This window comes from Malurus melanocephalus, unplaced genomic scaffold, assembly GCF_030028575.1.
Source record: "Malurus melanocephalus ecotype Western Australia unplaced genomic scaffold, MMel_1.1 scaffold_77, whole genome shotgun sequence".
Taxonomy (NCBI): Eukaryota; Metazoa; Chordata; class Aves; order Passeriformes; family Maluridae; genus Malurus; species Malurus melanocephalus.
Genome location: NW_026623309.1, coordinates 742,398 through 762,272, shown reverse-complemented (window position 1 = coordinate 762,272; position 19,875 = coordinate 742,398). Strand labels below are relative to the sequence as shown.

The 19,875-nt window shown below is 41.4% G+C and overlaps 1 protein-coding gene across 1 annotated transcript in view; it reads left to right on the top strand.

Moving 5' to 3' along the window:
• The first annotated feature begins 6 nt into the window (after positions 1 to 6).
• The window catches only part of GRIN2A (glutamate ionotropic receptor NMDA type subunit 2A), a 154,222-nt gene continuing 134,353 nt past the window's right edge, over positions 7 to 19,875 (top strand). The window contains exons 1-3 of the mRNA XM_057367268.1: positions 7 to 256; positions 1,032 to 1,257; positions 2,704 to 3,126. Coding sequence (XP_057223251.1) covers positions 2,722 to 3,126 — 405 coding nt within the window. The 5' untranslated portion in view covers positions 7 to 256; positions 1,032 to 1,257; positions 2,704 to 2,721. The remainder of the gene's footprint in view (positions 257 to 1,031; positions 1,258 to 2,703; positions 3,127 to 19,875) is intronic.

Here is a 19,875-nt window from a genome sequence, read left to right as displayed (position 1 = left end):
AAAAAGATGAAGACGCTTAAATGCCTCCTGCCAAAAGTAAAGAGCGAATCTCAGTTGCAATGGCTCTGCTAAAACTTGAACATGCGGGATTTCAAGCGATAAAGGGCTGCCGGGCTGCTATTTACTGCGGTGGGAACAAGTTGCAGGATGAAATCCAGGCATTAAGGGACCTATTTTCCACTTCATCGTTTGCAAAGGAATCTACTGAAATGACTTTGAGGATCTTTAAACTGGAACTATGTGGAGGGAGAATGCAGTAAGTATCGCCTCTCCGGGGAGCCCGGATCGCGCCCAGCGCTGGGGCAGGGGCGCGGAGGCTCCGGGTGCCGCGCAGGGCTCCCGGCGGTGCCGGCTCCCGCCGRCCGGAGCTGGGCTCCGAGTTCGCAGCCAGCACCGAGGGCCAGTTMGGGAATGCCGGCTGCCTTCCCTGGCGCGCCAGCGTCCTACATAGAGCCGGGCTTGCTTGAAGARCTGTCTTCATGCATATTTACGGGGAATTGTGAATGAACAATCCAAAGCAATCGAGCTTTCCGTGGCGGGCTCTGCTAGAGTGTCTCCCTGGGTTTGTTTATGGTAAATTGGGAATGAAGCTGTTCTTCATCCCGCACCGCTCTAGCTGTGCTCCAGGTTATGCTTGTTTTGAACCTGCYAAGAAAACTCCTGCCCTTGATCTTGTGAATTAGTTTGCTCCTAGCTGCGCTTTCCAGGTTGGATGTCTCTTCCCTTAGAGATCAAACCCGTCCATTTCACTTGGGAGCAAGCGGGCAGTTGGGAGCCCAGGATTTTCCTGACCTGGATAAGATGAGRGATGTATCCCGGACGGCTATGGGCTCACGGAGCTGCTTTTAGCAAAAAGCTAAAATCCGTTTCCAAGTGAAGGGGGGGAACTTTGAGTGTAATCACTTATTTCCATTCACATATCTCATGGGATTGAAGTTTTTGTGTTTTTTTTTCTCCTGTCAAAACCTGACTAACGGCTTCTCGTCTCCTCTTCTCCCCCCGCTGTCCCGTTTCGTCCCCCCCGTGTCCAGCCCCCCCTTGCCTGTCTCCCTGTCCGCCTAGCTGCCCTCCCGGGATGCGATGTCGCTCGCCGGCTGCGGCGGGGATCACGCGTGCGGCCAGCGGCGCGGAGGCCGCCCCTGAGCCCGGGCAGCGAGAGGCGCGACATGCCCGCGGTCGCGACATGTCCTGCAGCGACACCGACAGCAGCACCGGCACCTCCGGCAGCCGCCGCCGCTCCGTCTCCTGAGGCGCTGGGTACGTGCGGGCCCGCGCCCGCAGGGGGGCGCCCTCGCGCCGCGGCCGGGCCGGAGGGGCGCGCTCCCGAGGCGCGCTCCCGGCGCTCAGTTCGGTGCGGGCGGGAGCGGTGCCCGCGGCGGGCGCGGAACGGGGGGGGCTCGGAGCGGCGATGAGCTTTCCTGGGCCTGGGGGCATTTAGCTTCGCTTTGCTGTGCTGTTCCACCGCGCTCCGTGCCGCTCCTGCTGTTGCGGCGGGGCAGTCAGGCGGCACAGGGGCACTGATGTGCAGTTAAACGCTGTGTCCAGTGTTCGTCTCCTTGTGTGCCCCGAAAGAGATGGTGATGCTGTGCAAGCCCGTGTCTGCCTGTGCGTTTCAGCTGTAGACTGTTCTGACTGAGGATGGAGATAGGGCTGGCAGGATGAGAGGGGGGATCTGAAAAATGCCACCCGTGATTGGACAGCCCCGCTTGTGTGTTCTGCGTGACGCTTTGCAACAAGCTTGGCTTTCCGTGGCRCAGGGACTCCCTTCTTGCAGCTAGCAGAGAGCCAGTTATGGGGGTGGAAATCCCTGGGGGCACAGAAACGGGGAGATCTTGCAGAGTCAGACCTGCTCTCCTTCTCCCTCCTTCAGATAGTTCAGATCCCTTCTGTGGCTCATCTCTCTCCCCGTCCTACTCCGTCTATAATCAGCCCCCTACAGAGATTCAGTGAAGACATGAGGTAACCAATGCAGTGATGCTCATTTATGGAACACCCTCCCCTTCAACACTAGGGACAACTTTGTGTCCGAGATCAGCAGTTCTGAGATGCTCAARTTCTGAATGCTGCATGAGAGGAGGGAAAAGAATTAAGACAGAACATTGTGCTTCTGAATCTGTTCCAGAAATGCTGKAGGATTCCTTGAGCAGCAGCTGCCTAGGAGAGATCTTCAGAAATAAACCAGCATGGGTTTGGGATGCTGTGAGATGTGTGGAGTACGTGGACTGGGGTTTCCAGCAGAYCTCTAGCTCACTTCTCTCATTTTGAGCTAAAGTATCTCTCCGTGTTGTACCTGTACCGTGACTAAAGTTTAAATAGATGTCCAGGATGAAGGAAAATAGATTTGTTTTACCTKTTTTTTAGTACAGCAAGGTTAAAGAGAAGGACGATAATGTCTTTTTTTTTTAATGATGTCAATAATTTTAATTTTGTTGGCTATCCAGGAAGAATGTTAATGGGTCTTTTCTCTCAACCTCTACATTTTTTGCCTTGCTTGTGGGAGACCAGCTGTAATACCGTCATTATCAAGCCAAGTTTCTGATGGGATGTGAGAGGCTTCAATGGGAACTAAGGTGAAGGATGCATTATAAAAAGCTGCTAAAGTTTGCATTATGCCAAGAAGCTTTCTGTTTAAAACTTTCATTGAAGATATACAGTATATATTTTTTTTCTCTATGTTCTTATACAATGTGATCGCTTTTACAGGGGATAAAGCTGGCAAAGATGAGGAAAATTGGCTGTGCTCTCCTGGTACTCCAAGCTCTTCTGGCGCCTTTGGATCTTGTTCGTGGAGCAGAGAAAAATTAYCCCATCCTGAACATTGCAGTGATTCTGGGAAGGACCAAGCAGATAACAGAGAGAGATATCAGAGCTCTCTGGACCAGGGAAATGGCAGCAGACCTGACTGTTGATATCAATGTAGTGACCCTTCTTGTGAACCAGACTGACCCTAAGAGCATCATAACACATGTTTGTGACTTGATGTCAGGCACCAAGATCCATGGAGTGGTTTTTGGAGATGACACTGATCAGGAGGCAGTAGCTCAGATTTTGGATTTTATTTCATCTCAGACTTCTATTCCAATTCTTGGAATTCATGGTGGGGCCTCCATGATCATGGCAGATAAGGTAGGAAAATGTATTAAGAGCTCTTGTTTTAATGTACTTCATTGTGTTGGTCTCTATCATAAATACTTGCTATGAGCAGTTCAAAAAAGATGCTCTTAATTGTCTCTCTGTACTTAAAAGAAAAATAGACATAAYGGTGCCTTTGTTTATGGCTAATCCAATATTCAAAAATATTTTGGGGTTCATGCCTGAACTCAACTTCCTAACACTATAAAAGCAGCCCTTAYGAGATTTTACTTTCCAGCACATTGAATGATGGTCAGTTAAAARATTTTAGTAGCTAATATGACAAATACATGTAAGAATAACCTCAAAATGTTAGTATTATAAAATGATTTTGAGGATAAGATATAAAATTATAAGCAGATATTCTGTGGTGCTTATCGGAAATAGCAGACAATAGACCTGAATGTATTTGTGGAAAACAGTTAGGACAGTTACAAACCAGACTTTAGTGATCCACTAAAWCTATAAATTAAGTACTTGAACCAAGTGCATTCCATAGATTTACTCAATCAGATTTTTGCTAACTGGATACTTCTACTTTCCTATGATAGTTCATGAAAATCCATTAAGCAGTTGTCTGAAATCTGGAGATAATGACAAATAGTTTTGTTGGAAAACATCTATTTATGTAATCTGTTGTGAGACTGGAAGAGTAAAAGTGGCTCGTGTGTCAAGTTCTTTAATGTTGTAACAATTTTTAGAAACTCCTTGCTGGCACTGCAGCGTTGATGTTGTGAGGTGAAACAAGCACTTAGTGCAGGGCTGAGCTCTCCGATGGGGACTCTGCCTCGCCTGAAAGTCAGAGGCGCTCCCACTGTGGTGTAAYGGAGGAGAGCTCAAAGAGGGAGTGCAGATGTGGGAAGTCAACTGGTTTGCCAGCACATGAGGATTTTTTATGTTAATTGTAACTTATTTCCTGTCACTTCCCTCCTTTAGGGTTTCTTATCCATTGACTGTATTGCTATTTCTTATGAGTGACTTTTGGATGGTAAAGGACTCTCTGAGTACAGCTGAAAAGGAAGTGGTCCAGATATATTGTTTTGTGAAATAAGGGGGGAAAAAGAAAAGTGWCAATGATTAGTTATAATTGAGGAATCAGCTTTGAGCTTTTGAAACTTTTTACCTCTGGAAAAGGTACTTTTTCCCCCATTGGGATAAGAGGTCTGCTTTTCTTGGTATTTTGAATTATCTTCCTTTAGAACTTGTCATACAAGGGGAGGACAGTAAGTGCTGAATTATGGCAGAGATTCTATAACAACGACTTTGACATCTTGATTTATACAGAAAGATCATTACAGTCAATGCGGCTATCTTAAATGCAATTGCAGTGACCAAGTTACAGAGGCAGTTATTTCATGTGCTTTTAAATTACAGTACAGGTTTCCTTGTCTTTATAAAGCTGGATTTATATGTCTTTAGTGCTCCTATTTGATACATATTTCACTTAACTGTCTCTGCCAGTGAAGAGAAYGCTTGAAGATCCGAGCCAGTGCTAAGTGATGAAGCACTGGCAGAAATCCTTACAGAATCAGCTTCACTCTCAGTAGCAGATGCAGGATGATACTGATACAGATCTATTTTTACTTTTATGTAAGAGCCTCTAGAAAATGAAACAGTCTTTTTTTTCTTTGTCTCAGTAAGTTACTACATTGTACGCTAATATTGCCATTATTATATCACTGTCTTTGATTTTAAGGCTTATCAAAGTTATATTAACAAACTTTTTGCTGACATTTAGCTTCTAAGATTTCCATTTGGGAAATCAAAATTGTCTTTTGTGTGTTAAAACAATCTAACAGAGCAGTCTTCAGTAATTTGAATTGGCTGAAGGAATTGTTTGTTCATATAACTAATATTGCCCTAATTTTTAACCCGACCTTTGCAACGTGCACTGTCTTGCAATGGGGTTTGGAACATGGCAGTCATGAGACTTGCATGTGTCACTCAATTAACCATTCATTTAGGATTGAATTCCTGGGAGAAGCTGAAATTCACAGTGCTGTCATAAAGGCAGGGGAGATGAAGGCTGAGGGAGAAGGATTGCAAATATCAAATCTGTCAAGTCCCTGGCAGGATTTTAGCTGACCGGTGAAACACACGGGTGTTGGCTGAATTGTGAAGATTATTAAAATCTCCTGTTCTGTCTCATGCATTGCGATGCCTGGTCCCACTCCTGCTTGTGGATGGAGTGCTCTGGCACTCTAAAAAACCCATTTCATTTATGTCCTTTATTGTATGAGGTTTGTGCCAGGTGGTTGTTAAGTGATGCTGAACTGAACTATGCTGAGAGTACAGCAATGAGAACTCATCTGTAATRCTCTATACTGCTCAAGACTTCACTGAATGACTCAGAGGAGATAAGCTACCATATTCTCTGTGGCTAATAAATTCCATGTCAATGTGAATCTTGACTGAAGAGCCATATCTGTGAAAAATAAGTTGTTCTGTGTTTCTAAAGATGAGGTTTGCGCAGATTTGCAGTGATTAATGCAGGACATAGATCTTTTGAAGCACTGAGTCCCCGAGTGAACATCTGGGGTGAGTGGTGTGTTGTCTAGACTGCCTYCTTCACCGGCCCAGCTCTGCTTCAGTTTGCTCTGAGTTTGCCTGCACCATCTGAGGAGAGATGTTGCATGATTCAGACAATGGAAATAGGCATGTGAAGCCAACACAATGTTTTCTGAACCTGACCGGTCTGTTTTCACCTGTCATCAGCCATCAAAACCCTACCAACAAACCAATGGGGCCYTCGGGGGTGTATGGCACTAGCTGATCCTAACTGTGCTGCAGAGATACCCTTTGAACAGCTCCACATGCTGTGCTCCAGCTGATTTTATCACCTGCTCTTGGCAGGGGCTCTCCTGCCAATGCACTGTTCCTTGGCTTTGGTCCCCACTTCTGCCACACACTTCAAACATATTCAGATGTGGGATAGTCTGCTGAAACAAGATGAGAATTGTCTGGGGCATCCGTGCCAGCCTGCTGTGCGTCAGCATCCCTTGGAGARTGCTGAAAACAGACTGGCTGTTTATTCATCTTGTATCTCTTGACATTTGAGACATCTCAACACAAACATTACTTAGGAACTGTTTTYTGACTTCAGCATTTGGTTTCAAACAGTTACCTTTGTTTCACCACATGCTGTAACAATAGTATTTGTGATACTTTTTATTAAAAACAATATCATGGTTAGTTCTGTGTCAATGCTAAAGGATTTGCTTCCTTCACATGTGGGAAAGAACGCCTCTATGTATTGTAAATACATCCAGGAATATTTAGTGCCTTTGAACCATACTGCTTTTGCCTGTTGCAAGCCTAAATCTTTCTAGGTGTCTTTCTGACAGACATAACTTGAAGCATATTATTGGTGTGGAAGCACTCACAATTATAACACATAGTCAAGGAGTGTTAAAGGTGAGGGTAATTTTCCGGAAGGGCTATCACAAAGTGATACTTCTCCAAACAGATCTGGAAATGTTATGCAAAATAAGTAACTGCTTTTCCGAAAGGTAAGTACTGTATATTATTGCATAATGATTCTCTAAGAGCCGTGGAGGTTAAACAGGAGCGCTGGAGGTTGTCTCACCCAGCCCKAGCTCAATGATGAGCTAATACTGAAATCAGATCATCCAGTCAAGTTTTGAATATCTCCATGGAAGTAGATACCACAGCCTCTCTGGGCAATCTGCTTCAGTAGTTAACCTCTCTCACCATGCAAATATTTTCATTTTATCTCATTAGAATTTCCCTTGATACCACAGGCTCTTGTTCKTTTAATGTGAATCTGAATCCAACTCTGTCTCAGTGCAGTTGTGGGCTGCAATTACACCGCTCCTTACCTGTCGCTTTCCTGGGGAAAAAGAGTTCCTTCAGCCCTTGCTTGCACTTGGAGTCCTTTGGAGTCTCTTGGACATACTGGCGTCTTGTCGGGAGAGATCCCAAACAGGACAGGGGAGTGCAGACAGGAGTCCTGCGAGGGGAATGGTCCCTCCCTGGAGCAGCTGCTGTGCTGTGCTGCCGCAGCTCCTCGGGCTGTGCCACCGGGAGGGAGCACTGCTGACTCATGTTCATCCCATCCCATGGGTCCCCTGCCCCGGAGCACTGCCGGCATGGTTCAKAAATAACGCATCTCATTGCTAATAAGCACTCAGTCAAACTGTACTTTGAAATCTCTTTCATGCTTGTGGTGGAGATTTTTCAGGTATTTCACTGAAATTCTTGCAGATGTTTGCGTTGCTTGTCATTTTCACCTCATTCAAGGTATAGCTGGAATTGCTTTGTTTTAGCTGCTCCGAGATGGGAAAAACTGCTGCATTTGTGCAAACCAGAGCTCCGAGTTCAGCCTTGCAGTTGTGATCAGAGCCCACCAGGCTCCTGGATCTGGTGCTGAGCATTTATGCTCTTTGTCCGTACATGACATTGTTCATGAGCTTAAAGTTCCTCCACACATCCTCCAGATTCTTTGCCAAATGTCTTCATAGTGCTGTGATTCTCTAAAAGACCAAAACGGTTCAAAAGCCACACTTAACTTTTGTACTCTGTGTAAGCGTGCTTCAACTCCTAAGGCTTTCAAAACTGTTTGATGGATGGCAGGGGGAAGYTGAATTTGTTTTTTCTTGTAGAATCTTTTCTGAAGGTCATACAACATGAAATATGCTCATTAATTCATATATCTGCCATATGTGTATGTAGATTTCTGCCCAGCTGCTTTAGTTAGCTCGTAAAAGCAGTTCTGTATTTTATCATAGAAAATTGAAAATTTAAGATTTTCTATAATAACTTTTCAATCCTGCCCTTACTGATGGCTGATTTTAGCATGTGCATGGCGCTCTGTGTCTGAACATGATATTCACTTCGAATTTGTTACTGCAAAAGACTGGAAGATTAAGCTGTAGGTTAATAAATACCGTAATGCAAAAATACCAGTATTCACAAAACTGGTTCAGGTCTAGACAGAGTAGCTTGCACTACTGCATAGTCTGTTGCACACAATGCTTCCAGCTTCTGACTCTAAGAAGCAATYGAATTTGATTTGCTTCCCTTCCAGCTGTATGGAGGCCCCTATGGGAAGCATAACCTTCAGATATTCTAATTTTTATTTTGAACTGCAATAAAAATGTAGCATTGACCTCCTTGCAAATCGGTGTTTACTCGTCCATAATCACGAAAGCCAGTCTATATGTAGAAAAGTCTTGCATATCCATTTGGTTTTTAGAACTGGAATGTAATGTGTGGTAGTACCTTTTACTCACACAAGCTGTAATCGGTGGTTTTGAATGGTTAGAAATGTACCTGAGATTTGTCTTGCTGAGGTGAATGAAGTGAGTGGATGTAATATCCCATGGTTTTCCTCCCCAGGAGTCAGTGCTATGTGAGGATGAGGTGGTTGGGATGGAGCCTGCTGCTTTAGACATTGCTGTTCCTGTACTGGCATGGCTGGGAGAAAGTAAAGCTCTGGCAGCTGCTGTGTTTGCTGCTTTCTGCTGGGTCTTGGAACTCATAGCCTTATATTAATGATGTGAGCTTTGCTTTCTTGCTCTTTCTCCCACTTTTTTTTTCCTAAAGGATTTTCTTAGCTATTTCTGAGGTGATTATATTATTCCTTATTCTCTTGTCCATATAAATTTTTCCTTCTTAATTCAGTGATGGAAAACATGGATGGTTTTCTGGAACACTGCAAGAGTAGACTGGTACTGTCACTCTTACAGAGCCCGAGGCAGGGATATTTAGTTTAATTTTCCAAATTAGAAGGAAGGTAGTTTTGAAAAAATTAGGAATTTCTGTAACTAATAAGCAGGTTGTAGGGAATGGAAGTCTACTAGAGTTTACTTGATTGTTTCCATGCAGTATAGGTCAGTTCCTATTACTTCAGTTTGCTTAAATTTACCGCTGCAGCTGAGCTGAGGGTGCGTTTAGGGGACAGGAATGTTTGGCTTCACTTTAGTCCTTTGCAGTAAGCAATATATTTTCATCTCAAAGGTACTGTTTTCTTTCTCTTCAAGCAGTTCTTACAGTTCTTGAAAATAGAAATCCTTAAGTAAGTCTTTGTTTTGAGCAATAACACCATAAAACTGCTGGCAAGCCCCTGTTGTAGCTCACCCATGCAATCTCTCCAAACTATTGCCTGACGCTGGGTAATTACAACACAGCAGACTCCTGGGCTGGGAAAGTAGGACACAAGACCTTCAGGATAATTTTCTGCTTGCAGACATTCCTGGTGGCATCTTTGRAATTTGTTTTCCCAAGAACACTCTCAAATACAAAATTAAAAATTACTCCTTTTAAGCTATAAAATAATTATAGCCCATTACAAAATACACGGGGAGTTTCTGGCAATCAGAATATACCCAGAGAATGTACCTGCAAATATGAAATTATGCAGTGTACTGAACAGAAGGGCTTTGATATAATGTCAAACACATTTTTTGTGTTTCATCTATTAATTATTTTTGAGGGTGCTTAGATTATTTGAATAGACAGTTCATTAGTGTGTTGTTATTTGAAAGAACAATTTCAGTTGAAGAATTTCTTTATAATTTTTTTGATCTTGCTTGGAAGGCTCTGGGATAGATCTGCCTACATGGTGATGGTACAAAGGGCTTGGTACAGATGCACAGAAAAACTTTGCAGGCTGTAGCTTTTATTTTTTACAAAGCTGTGGTCATCTGCTTTGTGTGTACTCTTTCTCTTCCCCTCTTCCCTCCTCCTTCCTCCTCTGCCTCCACTCTTCCCTGGAGCTATGAAGTTGTGTGGATTTTACTGAGGGAGCCCAGCCTGGATTGTCTCCACACCATCTGTCACCATATTGTTTGTTTAAATCCTTGAGTTATTTCTTSAGTACTTCACTGAAATAAATACATAAAGCTGCAGCAGCATCATTGGCTATTTATATTAGATTTAGACTTAATGTCCTTAGGAGAAAACCCCTGTGCTTGCAATTGAGGTGCATGAGCTGGAGGCAGAGTTTGTAAAACTGGATGTKGTTTAATTCTCTGAGTGCAGAGCTCCAGTTCTGCAGTGTGTTCACTCTCCAGCCTGGGGAACCTCTGGCTTTTCAAGGGGGTCTCATGGCCCTGGAGAGACACTGCTGCTCGTGGGTTATGCTCTGGGTTTGCCGCTCTTGCAAGAAAAAGGTTTTGTGCTCTTCTGTAARTGCAGGATGTACCTTYCTCTATCCTGAGACTTGATATTCTRGGTCAGGAAAAAGTAGAAACTYGCAGGCTGTGTGAAACCAGAACTGCAAATAAGACTGGTTAGAAGGGGGACTCTTTTGGAGAGAAATKGAAATGTGCACAAGAAATGTAGTATAAAAGCTAAACAGCCAACAGGAAAATGAGTTTTGCTGATATGCAGATGTGGTATTCCAAGYTGCAGATGGAGGTTACTTGGTGTCCAGCAGCTGTAAGTTGGTGATATGGAGTTAATATTGTCTCCTTTCCCTACAGCAATTTTCCCTKTACTTTCCATATGCATGATCAAAAAGCCTCAGTGATTGGAAGGAGAAGGAAGTTCCAGGTGTACAACTTCTCTTACTTGGGAAGAGCAAAATTCCTCTGCAGAAAGGTCAGTTCTTTCTGGGATTGAGCCATGAGGGCTCCTGAGCTGAGTGGTGCACATGGTTCCCTGATCAATCTTTTGAATGATTTCAATCTCTTGAAAAAGGAACAGTTTCTAGTTCAAATTTATGACTAAGATTTTATTTGAATACTGATTCTTTCAGTTTCACTTGCAGATTAAAGAAATCATTCATAAATGTATACATGTAGATGGTTTAKGTAATCCATTTCTATTCCCCTCCCYTCTTCAACAGCTACAGAGAMTGAACTAAAATTAGGAAATCCAGCAACATATCCAGGGCCAGACTGGTCATAAACTTCTAAAGCATGGCAGGAACTCCATTTGATTGTACATTGGTCAATCTTGCTTGGCAAGATTAATGTGTATTTGGACAGGAGCAAATTCAAAGCAGACATACACTTAATCTTGGCTGTAACACACTGAGAAACACATCAAAGTACTCTGGATAAGATTTGATTAAAACAGCGTAATATTCTGCATATAGCTCCAAAATGACCCCCATTTCTTTTGTAAGTAATGTTTTGTTTCATATTTGGGCGTGTTCTCAAACCTGAGAAATGGAGGTTTGATTTTTTTGGTATACATAGAGATTATTCTCCCTGCTTTCTCTGGGATTCCCTTGCTGAAGCTGGAGAAGGAAGGGTGAGAGAAGAAAAGGCTGTAATCTTCATGCTTTTAATATTTCTCAAATACATTGATTTACCTACTCCTCGGGATGGAGCCTCCAGRTAGTGGTGCTTTGGTGTGCTGAACTGGCTGACAATGTAATTTCTCATCAGGATCACATACCCCCATTTTGTAGTATCCTGGATAAAGTAGGTTTTTTCAGATCAGGACCATATAACTTTCAACTGTATGCATCCCTTGATTTGGGTTTTGGGCGAGCTTTCTTGGAGAGGTGCTTCATTACCAGATGACTCCTCAGTCAGTAYTTTAGGCTTCCTATCTCCATCATAGGTTTGGGAAAGTAATTTCCTYCTGGGCTTTTAATGAAGGTGGGCTGAACTGTTCCTTGTCACAAGTTCCCTGCTGCAGCACGACTGAGAACACCGGTGCTGGTCTTGTTCCGTGGCCTCWGCTCAGTGTTTGTGACTATTTATAACCTGCCTTTTGTGCATCTTGGAGCAAGCTAGTTCTATAAACATGTTTCATTCAAAGGATTCCCGGGTGGAAAGCTGCTCATCTTCTCCTTTTTTAAAAACTTTTCTTGACAGTGGTGGTTTGTTTTTGGTGTCCTCTCTGGGTTCAAGATATCTGTGACTTTTTTGGTGCAAAGTTGTGGCTATTTGTGCTGCGCCGTTTGCCTTCCCACAAGATGAAATTAGCAATAGGATTGCTTTGTTTTCACTTCATTGATTTTGTGTCTGGTGCAAACCCACTGTGTGTGTAGAACCACTATGAAAGAAGAAAGGGCAGGGATTTTATAGCCACCTTTCAGCTCGACAAAATTTGCAACACAATTAGGTACGACAGAAAATAGAATTAAGGTAATCTGTTCTAAGTAACAAGTTGCTTTTAGGAGTTACAGAAACATATAATTACCAGACAAATTGCGTGTTATTTTTTTGTGTGTGAGGCTAATTAAGAGTTCTGAGTAAATTGTGTTGGCATAGGCTGTATGAAGTACCTAATTGGGACGAGATAAGGCTTGTGAATTCATCATAAGAAAACAGATGCAAGAATTATGAGAAGTGTTTGTATTCTAGTCAAGTACCATTTAGGATGGTCTGGTTTATTTTCAGCAGTCACATTATCTTTGTAGGAAACAAGCTAACCCTGTCCTTTGTTTTATTTTGATCTGTTAACCATCCTCTCATCTTTCCTTCAAGTGCATTTTAGCTACTGTTACCTGCAGAAAGGCTGACATTTCCTTTTGTGGAATCTGGGCTCCAGAGAAAGATGTTGTGCATGGTTTAATTGCTTAGCATGTAGAATTTTAAGCTCTGTCCCTTAACTATGCACAAGCAAACTGGTTACAGAAGTGCTGTTGTCACCTGCAGTATGTGTGCCCTTTGTGGTCATTAAAACCCTTTCCTATCTATAGTGTGCTTGTTTAAATTGTTTTAAGTTGTTCCTTCTTGGTATGGGACGACTCTTGGCTTAAGAGAAGCTGGTTTTTGATTTCCCTTTTTCACAGTGTGAGGCAGAGATCTTAAAATAGTGAGGGAGCTCAGGCAATAATAAAATGTAGCCGTCCACCTCAGCAATCCTTATTCCAGTGTAGGTCCTATTGATTTGGTAAGCTGCCGTGGAGCCCTCAGTGGACACCACCTGAAAGCAGTGGAAAACTTCAGCTAAAATAAGAACGAACTTTGCTCATTTCCCRCACTCTACTGCATTTTTTAACTGTATAAAGTAGGTTATAGGCATGCAAAACCTTAGTTTTAAATAAGTTATGCAGAAAAAAGCTCTCTAGGTCAGCAAAGATGTTTCTAAAAGCTGAGGAGCATATTTCYGCTAGGAAAAGATAGATGCAGGTCATACACAAGTCCACATGGAAAATAAAAATCCTGCTTGTGGAATCCAGACTTTGGCTGATTGATTTCATTGGGAAGTAAGGACAAYGAGCAAGTGCAAAGTAAGCAAATGCTTTAAATAATTAGTTCTTTAATGTTTATTTAATTGCTTTTCCTGAAGATTTGAATGTTGCCATGTAGAGAGATAATGGAGATATCTTTTCCTTCCTAATGAGGGGCTTAGGGTGTTCTTTATGTAACAGCCATAAAGATGCAGACTAGTCTCTTAATATCTGAGATGGAAAGGCCAAGCAACACAATAGACTTAAGGCATTTTCTGCTTAGAAGAGCAATCTGTAGTTGAAGGAATGATTTGGTTTGTTAAGAGCTGCACTTGGYATGTTCTCTCTGATGACATACTGAATTGCTAGCAAAGTACCCTGTTGACAAGCTAGCTGATAACTGATAACAACCTGATAACTTATTTAAACTTCATTTCGGTAGTTAGGTTTTTGTCTGACTGGGTCATTTTGAGGTTTCATTTCCATATTCCATCCACTAAAAAATTCTGGTATTAAAACAGCTTTTCTAATTTAGCTCAGACAGTGGAATATTTTCCTTCTTAACAAGCATTCTAGTTTGTATTTAAAAAAGAATTCTCCTTCTCTTAGTTTCTTTTAAAATCAAGTATGTACAGTAAGCTTGGCTCCCYATTGAGCTGGTTTAATCATTTGTTTTTTCCATCTGCAGAGAGCCAGTTCCCAAAGTAACTTCAAAGAGCCTTGCCTGAGTAAAAGCTTCCAGCTTTGGAGCAGCAAAGATTACAGAAATATGCTTATGCAACTGCTTGAAACCTCTGGCTATCTTGACATGGAGAATACAACTGAATATTTCCCTCTATTATTCTGTTACCGTAGACCTTAAATATTTGTAACTGAGAGTTTTGCTGCCACTTTGCTTTTGCCTCCCGTGGTGACGGCGCGGTGTGATGTGTTACACAAGTGCACAGACATGGCATTTGTAGGCTCAAGGGGATCACTGGTGTTCTGGGTCTTGAAGTGATCTCATATGTAACTCCGACAAGAAAACAGACATAAAATTCAGCCTTGACGCAAATTGTCTATAGACAAGTCTGAAGACTTGCAGTAGCAAGTGCAGACTGTTTATAATACTTTAGATTTGTGCAGGCTTTAATCAAATGATGAASAGGCTTCGAGTGAAATGGCTCCTGGGAGAGTGGTAACCTCCCTTCTTCATTTTTAAAATTTTCTGTGTTGACATGTGTAATCTCCCAGCTTGCTGAAAATAAAATCAGTCCCCTGCCCAATACAGATAAATAGATATGGGATGCATATTTTATATCTAATGGGCATGTCATGTTTGTCAGGGCAGTAACAAAGTAGTTAAAACTTCCAGTGTTTGGGAGAATCTGCTTCATATTAAGGTGAATRTAAGTAATTGTCTTTATTTCTGTGGTCTTCCAAGCTAGTGACTGTACCTCACTCATGACATTCCAGCCCAGTGGTTGTCATCATCATTTTGGAGAAAAGCTGATTTTTTTTTTTTTTTTTATTTTTTCCTTTTTTTTTTGGTAACAAAATTATCTGAAAATCAGTGTGTCTGGGATTTGTCCCAAATTAATTTCCTGTGGAGAGAAGAGTTACGAGTTTGGTCTCAGTACAATGACTCTTTTGGATTATAATATCTGTCAGTAGAAATGCACTACTTTGGTTTTAACTGAAGCTATTTCAGATCTTAATTTTTGGCTTAATCGAATCCTTACCACAAGCAAATCTAATTCTGGCATACTATTTCAATTGCACAGACTTTCATTTCTGACTAAGGATTGGAAGGATTAACCCAGATTTTAGCAGTTCTCTCCATGACTGGGTGGATAGGATTAAAATCTGTGCTGCTCACTGTGGCTGTTTATTCTAGTTTTTGATTAGTTATGTCTGTTGACCAGGCTGGGAAATTTTCTGAGGTTAAGACTACAGCTGAAAGAAGTATGGTGAATTCACTGGATTGCATTGTGTTTTGATTAAAAATGCAGCCCAAAMATGCTTTGCCTATTTACAATTTAGTAGATTCTAGATTAATTTTGTAATTTGAAGTATGAATAAATTTATCATCTTTGAGACTGTAGAAATACATATTTTAGAAAAAAATAATTGGGTAAAAGAGGAATGACATTAATAGGACCCAATTGTAATATCTTAAGGGCTGGCTCAATGCTGCGAAAGTTTCTGGGGCAGAAGCTGGAAGGGTGTTCCTGTATTTCATTTCTATCAGTGCAGCTATTAAAAATAGAAACAATTTCACTATGCAGGAAATTAAGACATTTCTGGAATACTGTCTGCAATTAGTCTTCCACCTTCTAAAAAGTCCTGATCCTGTAATGAGCTTAGAAATAGTCACTTCAGTGACCAGGTATTGAAAGTCTCATCTTAAGGAGATGAGGTGAGTTGGTTTTGTTTAATAAGGTAAAAATTAGTCTGGGAGGAGGATATGGTGGCTGGATGCAGGATATTGTAAAACTGATTAAACAACATGAAATGAGTTGGAGGATTGACACTAAGGTGGGGATAATTTAGGTGGGACATTGAAATGGTGAACAGTATTTTGATGGAAAATTAAGAATCTCAGGAATGGCAAGAAGCTGGTTGGTGTTACGGTGGAAACTGGTCAATGAAGAAGGATGAGCATGTTCTTTCAGCATGTTCCTTCTAATTGTACATTCTTAACATTTACAAAAAGCTTGAGACTGAGAAAGCCATGCAACACTATCATAACATCATCTCCAAATCTAGTCAGGCTGATATAAATGTTACATTTGCTAAAGGTGAATTTGGAGGAGTAGGATCCTGATGTGTATTGGACAGTCAAGGACTGTGCTCGTCAGTCTTGGAAAGACAGACTGGCCTTGGGATTCTTGCTGGAATATGGTGAACTGTGTTCTAAAGATTTTTAAAGCCTCATCTTCTAGAAAAGGATATATTTTATTTCTGGGGAAATGTTAATTTTACCTTTTTATTTGAAACAGGAGAACTTGACTATTCTTTGGGTATTTCGGCCTTTTTGTATTTTGTTCTTTTGTGCCTCAGGCAGCAACAGAATTCTCCGGAGAGGTGTGATGAAGACGTACTCTGCACTTGGTAAAACGGTGCTGTTTGCTGCTTGTCATCCTGGTCTGTTAGGGAAAAAGAGAACCCATGAACAGCCGTGGAGCTGCGTGGTTGGAAGGTTGCAGTGTCMATAACAGTGAAATCCCTGGGAGATCCATGGTCCAGCCTCACCCTAAGCTGCAAGTGATGATGTCTGCATGTCAGACATGCTGTGCAGTGCTTTATATGAGCTGGGCAGTCTGCGTTGCAGTTGCAGGTGGACACGCAAAACAATGCAGGTTTTTAATGTCTGTGCTGGACATTTGTTGCCATTCTGAGCTGGTATTTCCACCTGTAAATAACCAGGTGTTCTAAAACAACCAACTGCTTTTGAGATTGAAAAATGTCTTGGTGAATATTCCAATATTCCAACTYTCATTTAGACCTTTGGTTCATAGACTAAAATCTTTCTTGAGTCTATTTTGCTCTGGACAAAGTRTTTCTAGCGATGGCCATGACACTCAGGGGAGTGTGCTGTGAGTTAATATGTATGTAGTGAATATGACGAGGTGATGATAATGTGGTTATTGTAAGTAATCTGGTCAAGGGAGTAGAAATGCCTGTATAGGTACAATGATTTCTTTTCACTGCTGTCCTGAGGAAAGGACGATTTCAGGTGTCGGATCACAAAGCTTGCAGAGTCTTCAGCTGTGAAGGATTCTTCAGAGGCAACACACTTTATCTGGTCTTGTTGAGCAATGGGAAATAGTGTCACTAGCCTATATAGTGCTGAGAGTTTGATTTGATTTAATTATTGAATAACTCTTAAAAAAGGCTACAGAAGGCAATGCTTTTCAGAATCTGTAATTTTTGTGCAGATTCAAGCTGTGGAAAGGTGGGTTCTTCCTACCTGAGAGAAGTTCTCAGGCCATGATACACAACAGAACATTAGGAAAGGAAGACTGTAAATCTTCGGTTGTTTTGCATTATTTGCTTGCCATTCTTTGTGGCTGTRTTTAAAGAACTGAAATGATGTCCTTGCAGGAATATTCCTCCTAAAACACTTTAATGAAATGSGCAAATTTCTTTTTCTGGTGATTTGCTGTGGCTGGAGAGGAAGGTTAAAATGATGTACTAATGAATGCTACATATGGTCTACAACACATGGTTAGAACAGTTTGTATTTTTTTTCTTCCAAAAAAGGTTGAACAGCAAATTGGATAAAATTCTATTTCAAAGTGACCAAGCCTGTTTCTTCCCTGAAGCAATTCAGACTTTTTCCAGACTTCATTAATACTGGAATTCTAATCTCTTTTGCTCTTACAGCTGTTTCATTTTCAGGGACCTTCAGAGGCCAATTATTTTGTTAAAAAATGCTTATTAATGAAAAYATGTTACTATGCAGAAAGAAAAGGCCAATGCAGATGGAAAAAAAAAAAAGGGTCACCACACAAACACTCAAAACACTAAAACAAAGGATGCTACTCCAGTTTTTTTCTTTTTCTCTCCCAAAAGTGCAGCTAGGAGGCCCTTAAACTTTCTTTCTAAAGTGGTGGGGTTTTTTTTTTGTTGTTGTTTTTTTTTTTTTTTTTTTTTTTTTTTGCATTGGGAATGATGTAAAAAGGATACATCTGTTTCCCTATACTTATGTCGTTAAAGAAGGAGGTATGAAGTACTACAAAAAGTTACTGTAGGTTTGTGAATCCCTTGCCAGGCACCAGTTTCTTTTTGAAGTACAGGCCTTAACCTCTGAGGTRGCAAAGGCATTATCACTCGGTATTTGTTTTCACTGATTCATGTGACAGTCCTCAAACAAAGTTGTGTTGCTAGCACAGCCAAAACTCCTGGAACTGTGCTCCATGTGCACCAGCAAAGCCAGGATTTTTTCTCCTCTTGTTTCTTTCATCAGCTGAAGTTTCAATTTTTGATTTTGGAAGGACCACCACCCGCTTTCAGCTTTATGATCTTCACATCAGTTGTGTCTCAAATCCCCTTAAACCCTCCCTTGTGCTGCCACTGCCTCTCTGTTCCAGACCTACTTTGCTGGGACAGCCTTGGAAAAGTATTCTGAGTTGAAGCTGTCTCTTGCATTTCTTTGCTCTTTTGCTGCATCTGATCTAATCTGACTGGCACACAGAAGCCCTCAGGGCCTCAGCWGGATTGCCTGTGGTTTGCCTCTGCTAAAAGGGAGACTTGGCCTCCTGCCTCAGTTTCGTTGGAAATGCCTTGGAATGGCAGCTGTGCTTTGTCTGCTGTTTTGGATGGAAAACTTTCAGAACTTGCCCCRTGTTTTTACCAAAGTGAAGATCAACATGCTGCAAAGAGAACAAAACGTGAAGAAACATCTAGCAAAATAGCAGTGTTATCTCTTATCTTCAATGTTGCTTTTGAAAAACCTCCATGCATTCATCATTGCTAATTGTAGTCCAAATTAAGCATGATCTCAAAATCAGACTCTGATTTTCAAACTTGGCTGTTCTCAGAGTAAGCCTGGAAGTTTATAAGTAACTAAGTGTCTGAATGGATATGCAGGAAATTTGTAATCCTTAAAGGACTTCAGTTCAATACAAAGGCACCGAGCAGACACCTAGTTTTGGAAGAGGAGACTAGCTAAAGAGCTCTAACAAAATGGAGCAGAGGATGCTGTTACTCATGCTGTCAGAAAAATAGTTTCTGTAAATTATATGATTTTAGTCTTTTCAGGGGGTGGGGGGAAAAAAAAACTATGACCCTAACATATTCCCACTGTGGCACTTACTAACTTTTCCCATTTTCTCCTGTTACAGTGAACACAGCCGCTTATTGACCCTACCAGGTATATAAAAATCTGTATTTTCCTCTGGCATTTTGCCATGTTGATTAAAATCCCACTGATCTTGTTCTCTTTGGGAACTGCCTTGATGAAATTTTAAGTGATGAACTGTGAACTGTCTTCCAGTGCAAAAAGTCTATCAGGTAAATAAATTGGAAATCCCAAATGAGAACAAATTCCCTAATAGGATACTGGGCTTGAATATTAATTTTGTTACAGAGTATTCCCAGTAGACTTGTAATCCACTGACTGTTCAAGTAACCTGATTTTTCAGGTCTGAATCATCAGTATGGCAACAAGTACCTCTGAAATAATGGTGGGTAATGAAATATTCTCCTTCTCCAATGTTTGATTGGCCTTTGATTGTGGACAACATAACTCTGATTATGGGAGAAGACAAAACAATAAGCTAAGGTTAATTTTTTCCTTAGCTTAATTTAGCATGTACTTGCTTGTGCATTGAGGAGAAACCTAGAAAACTTATTTTTACTGCAGAGGAACATTTTGCTAGGGTAGATCAGTTGAGCTGACATATAAGCTGAAACATTGCAGTGATACCAGTGGTGGTGTAAGCTGTTTAGGAAGCRTTTGCCTGCTCCTCTGTGAAAGAACTCTGTATGTGAGGCTGCATTAATCCACTGCAAGTGAAATTGTAATTATGCATGTCATTCAGTGAAGCAGACAGTACCTGGAAGCTTGAATGATGCTTTTCTTTTTAAAGTATTTATTTTTTATATTTGTAAGAGTATTTATCTCTGTGCCATTGGCCTGTGCAAGACTAGAAATAAATTCC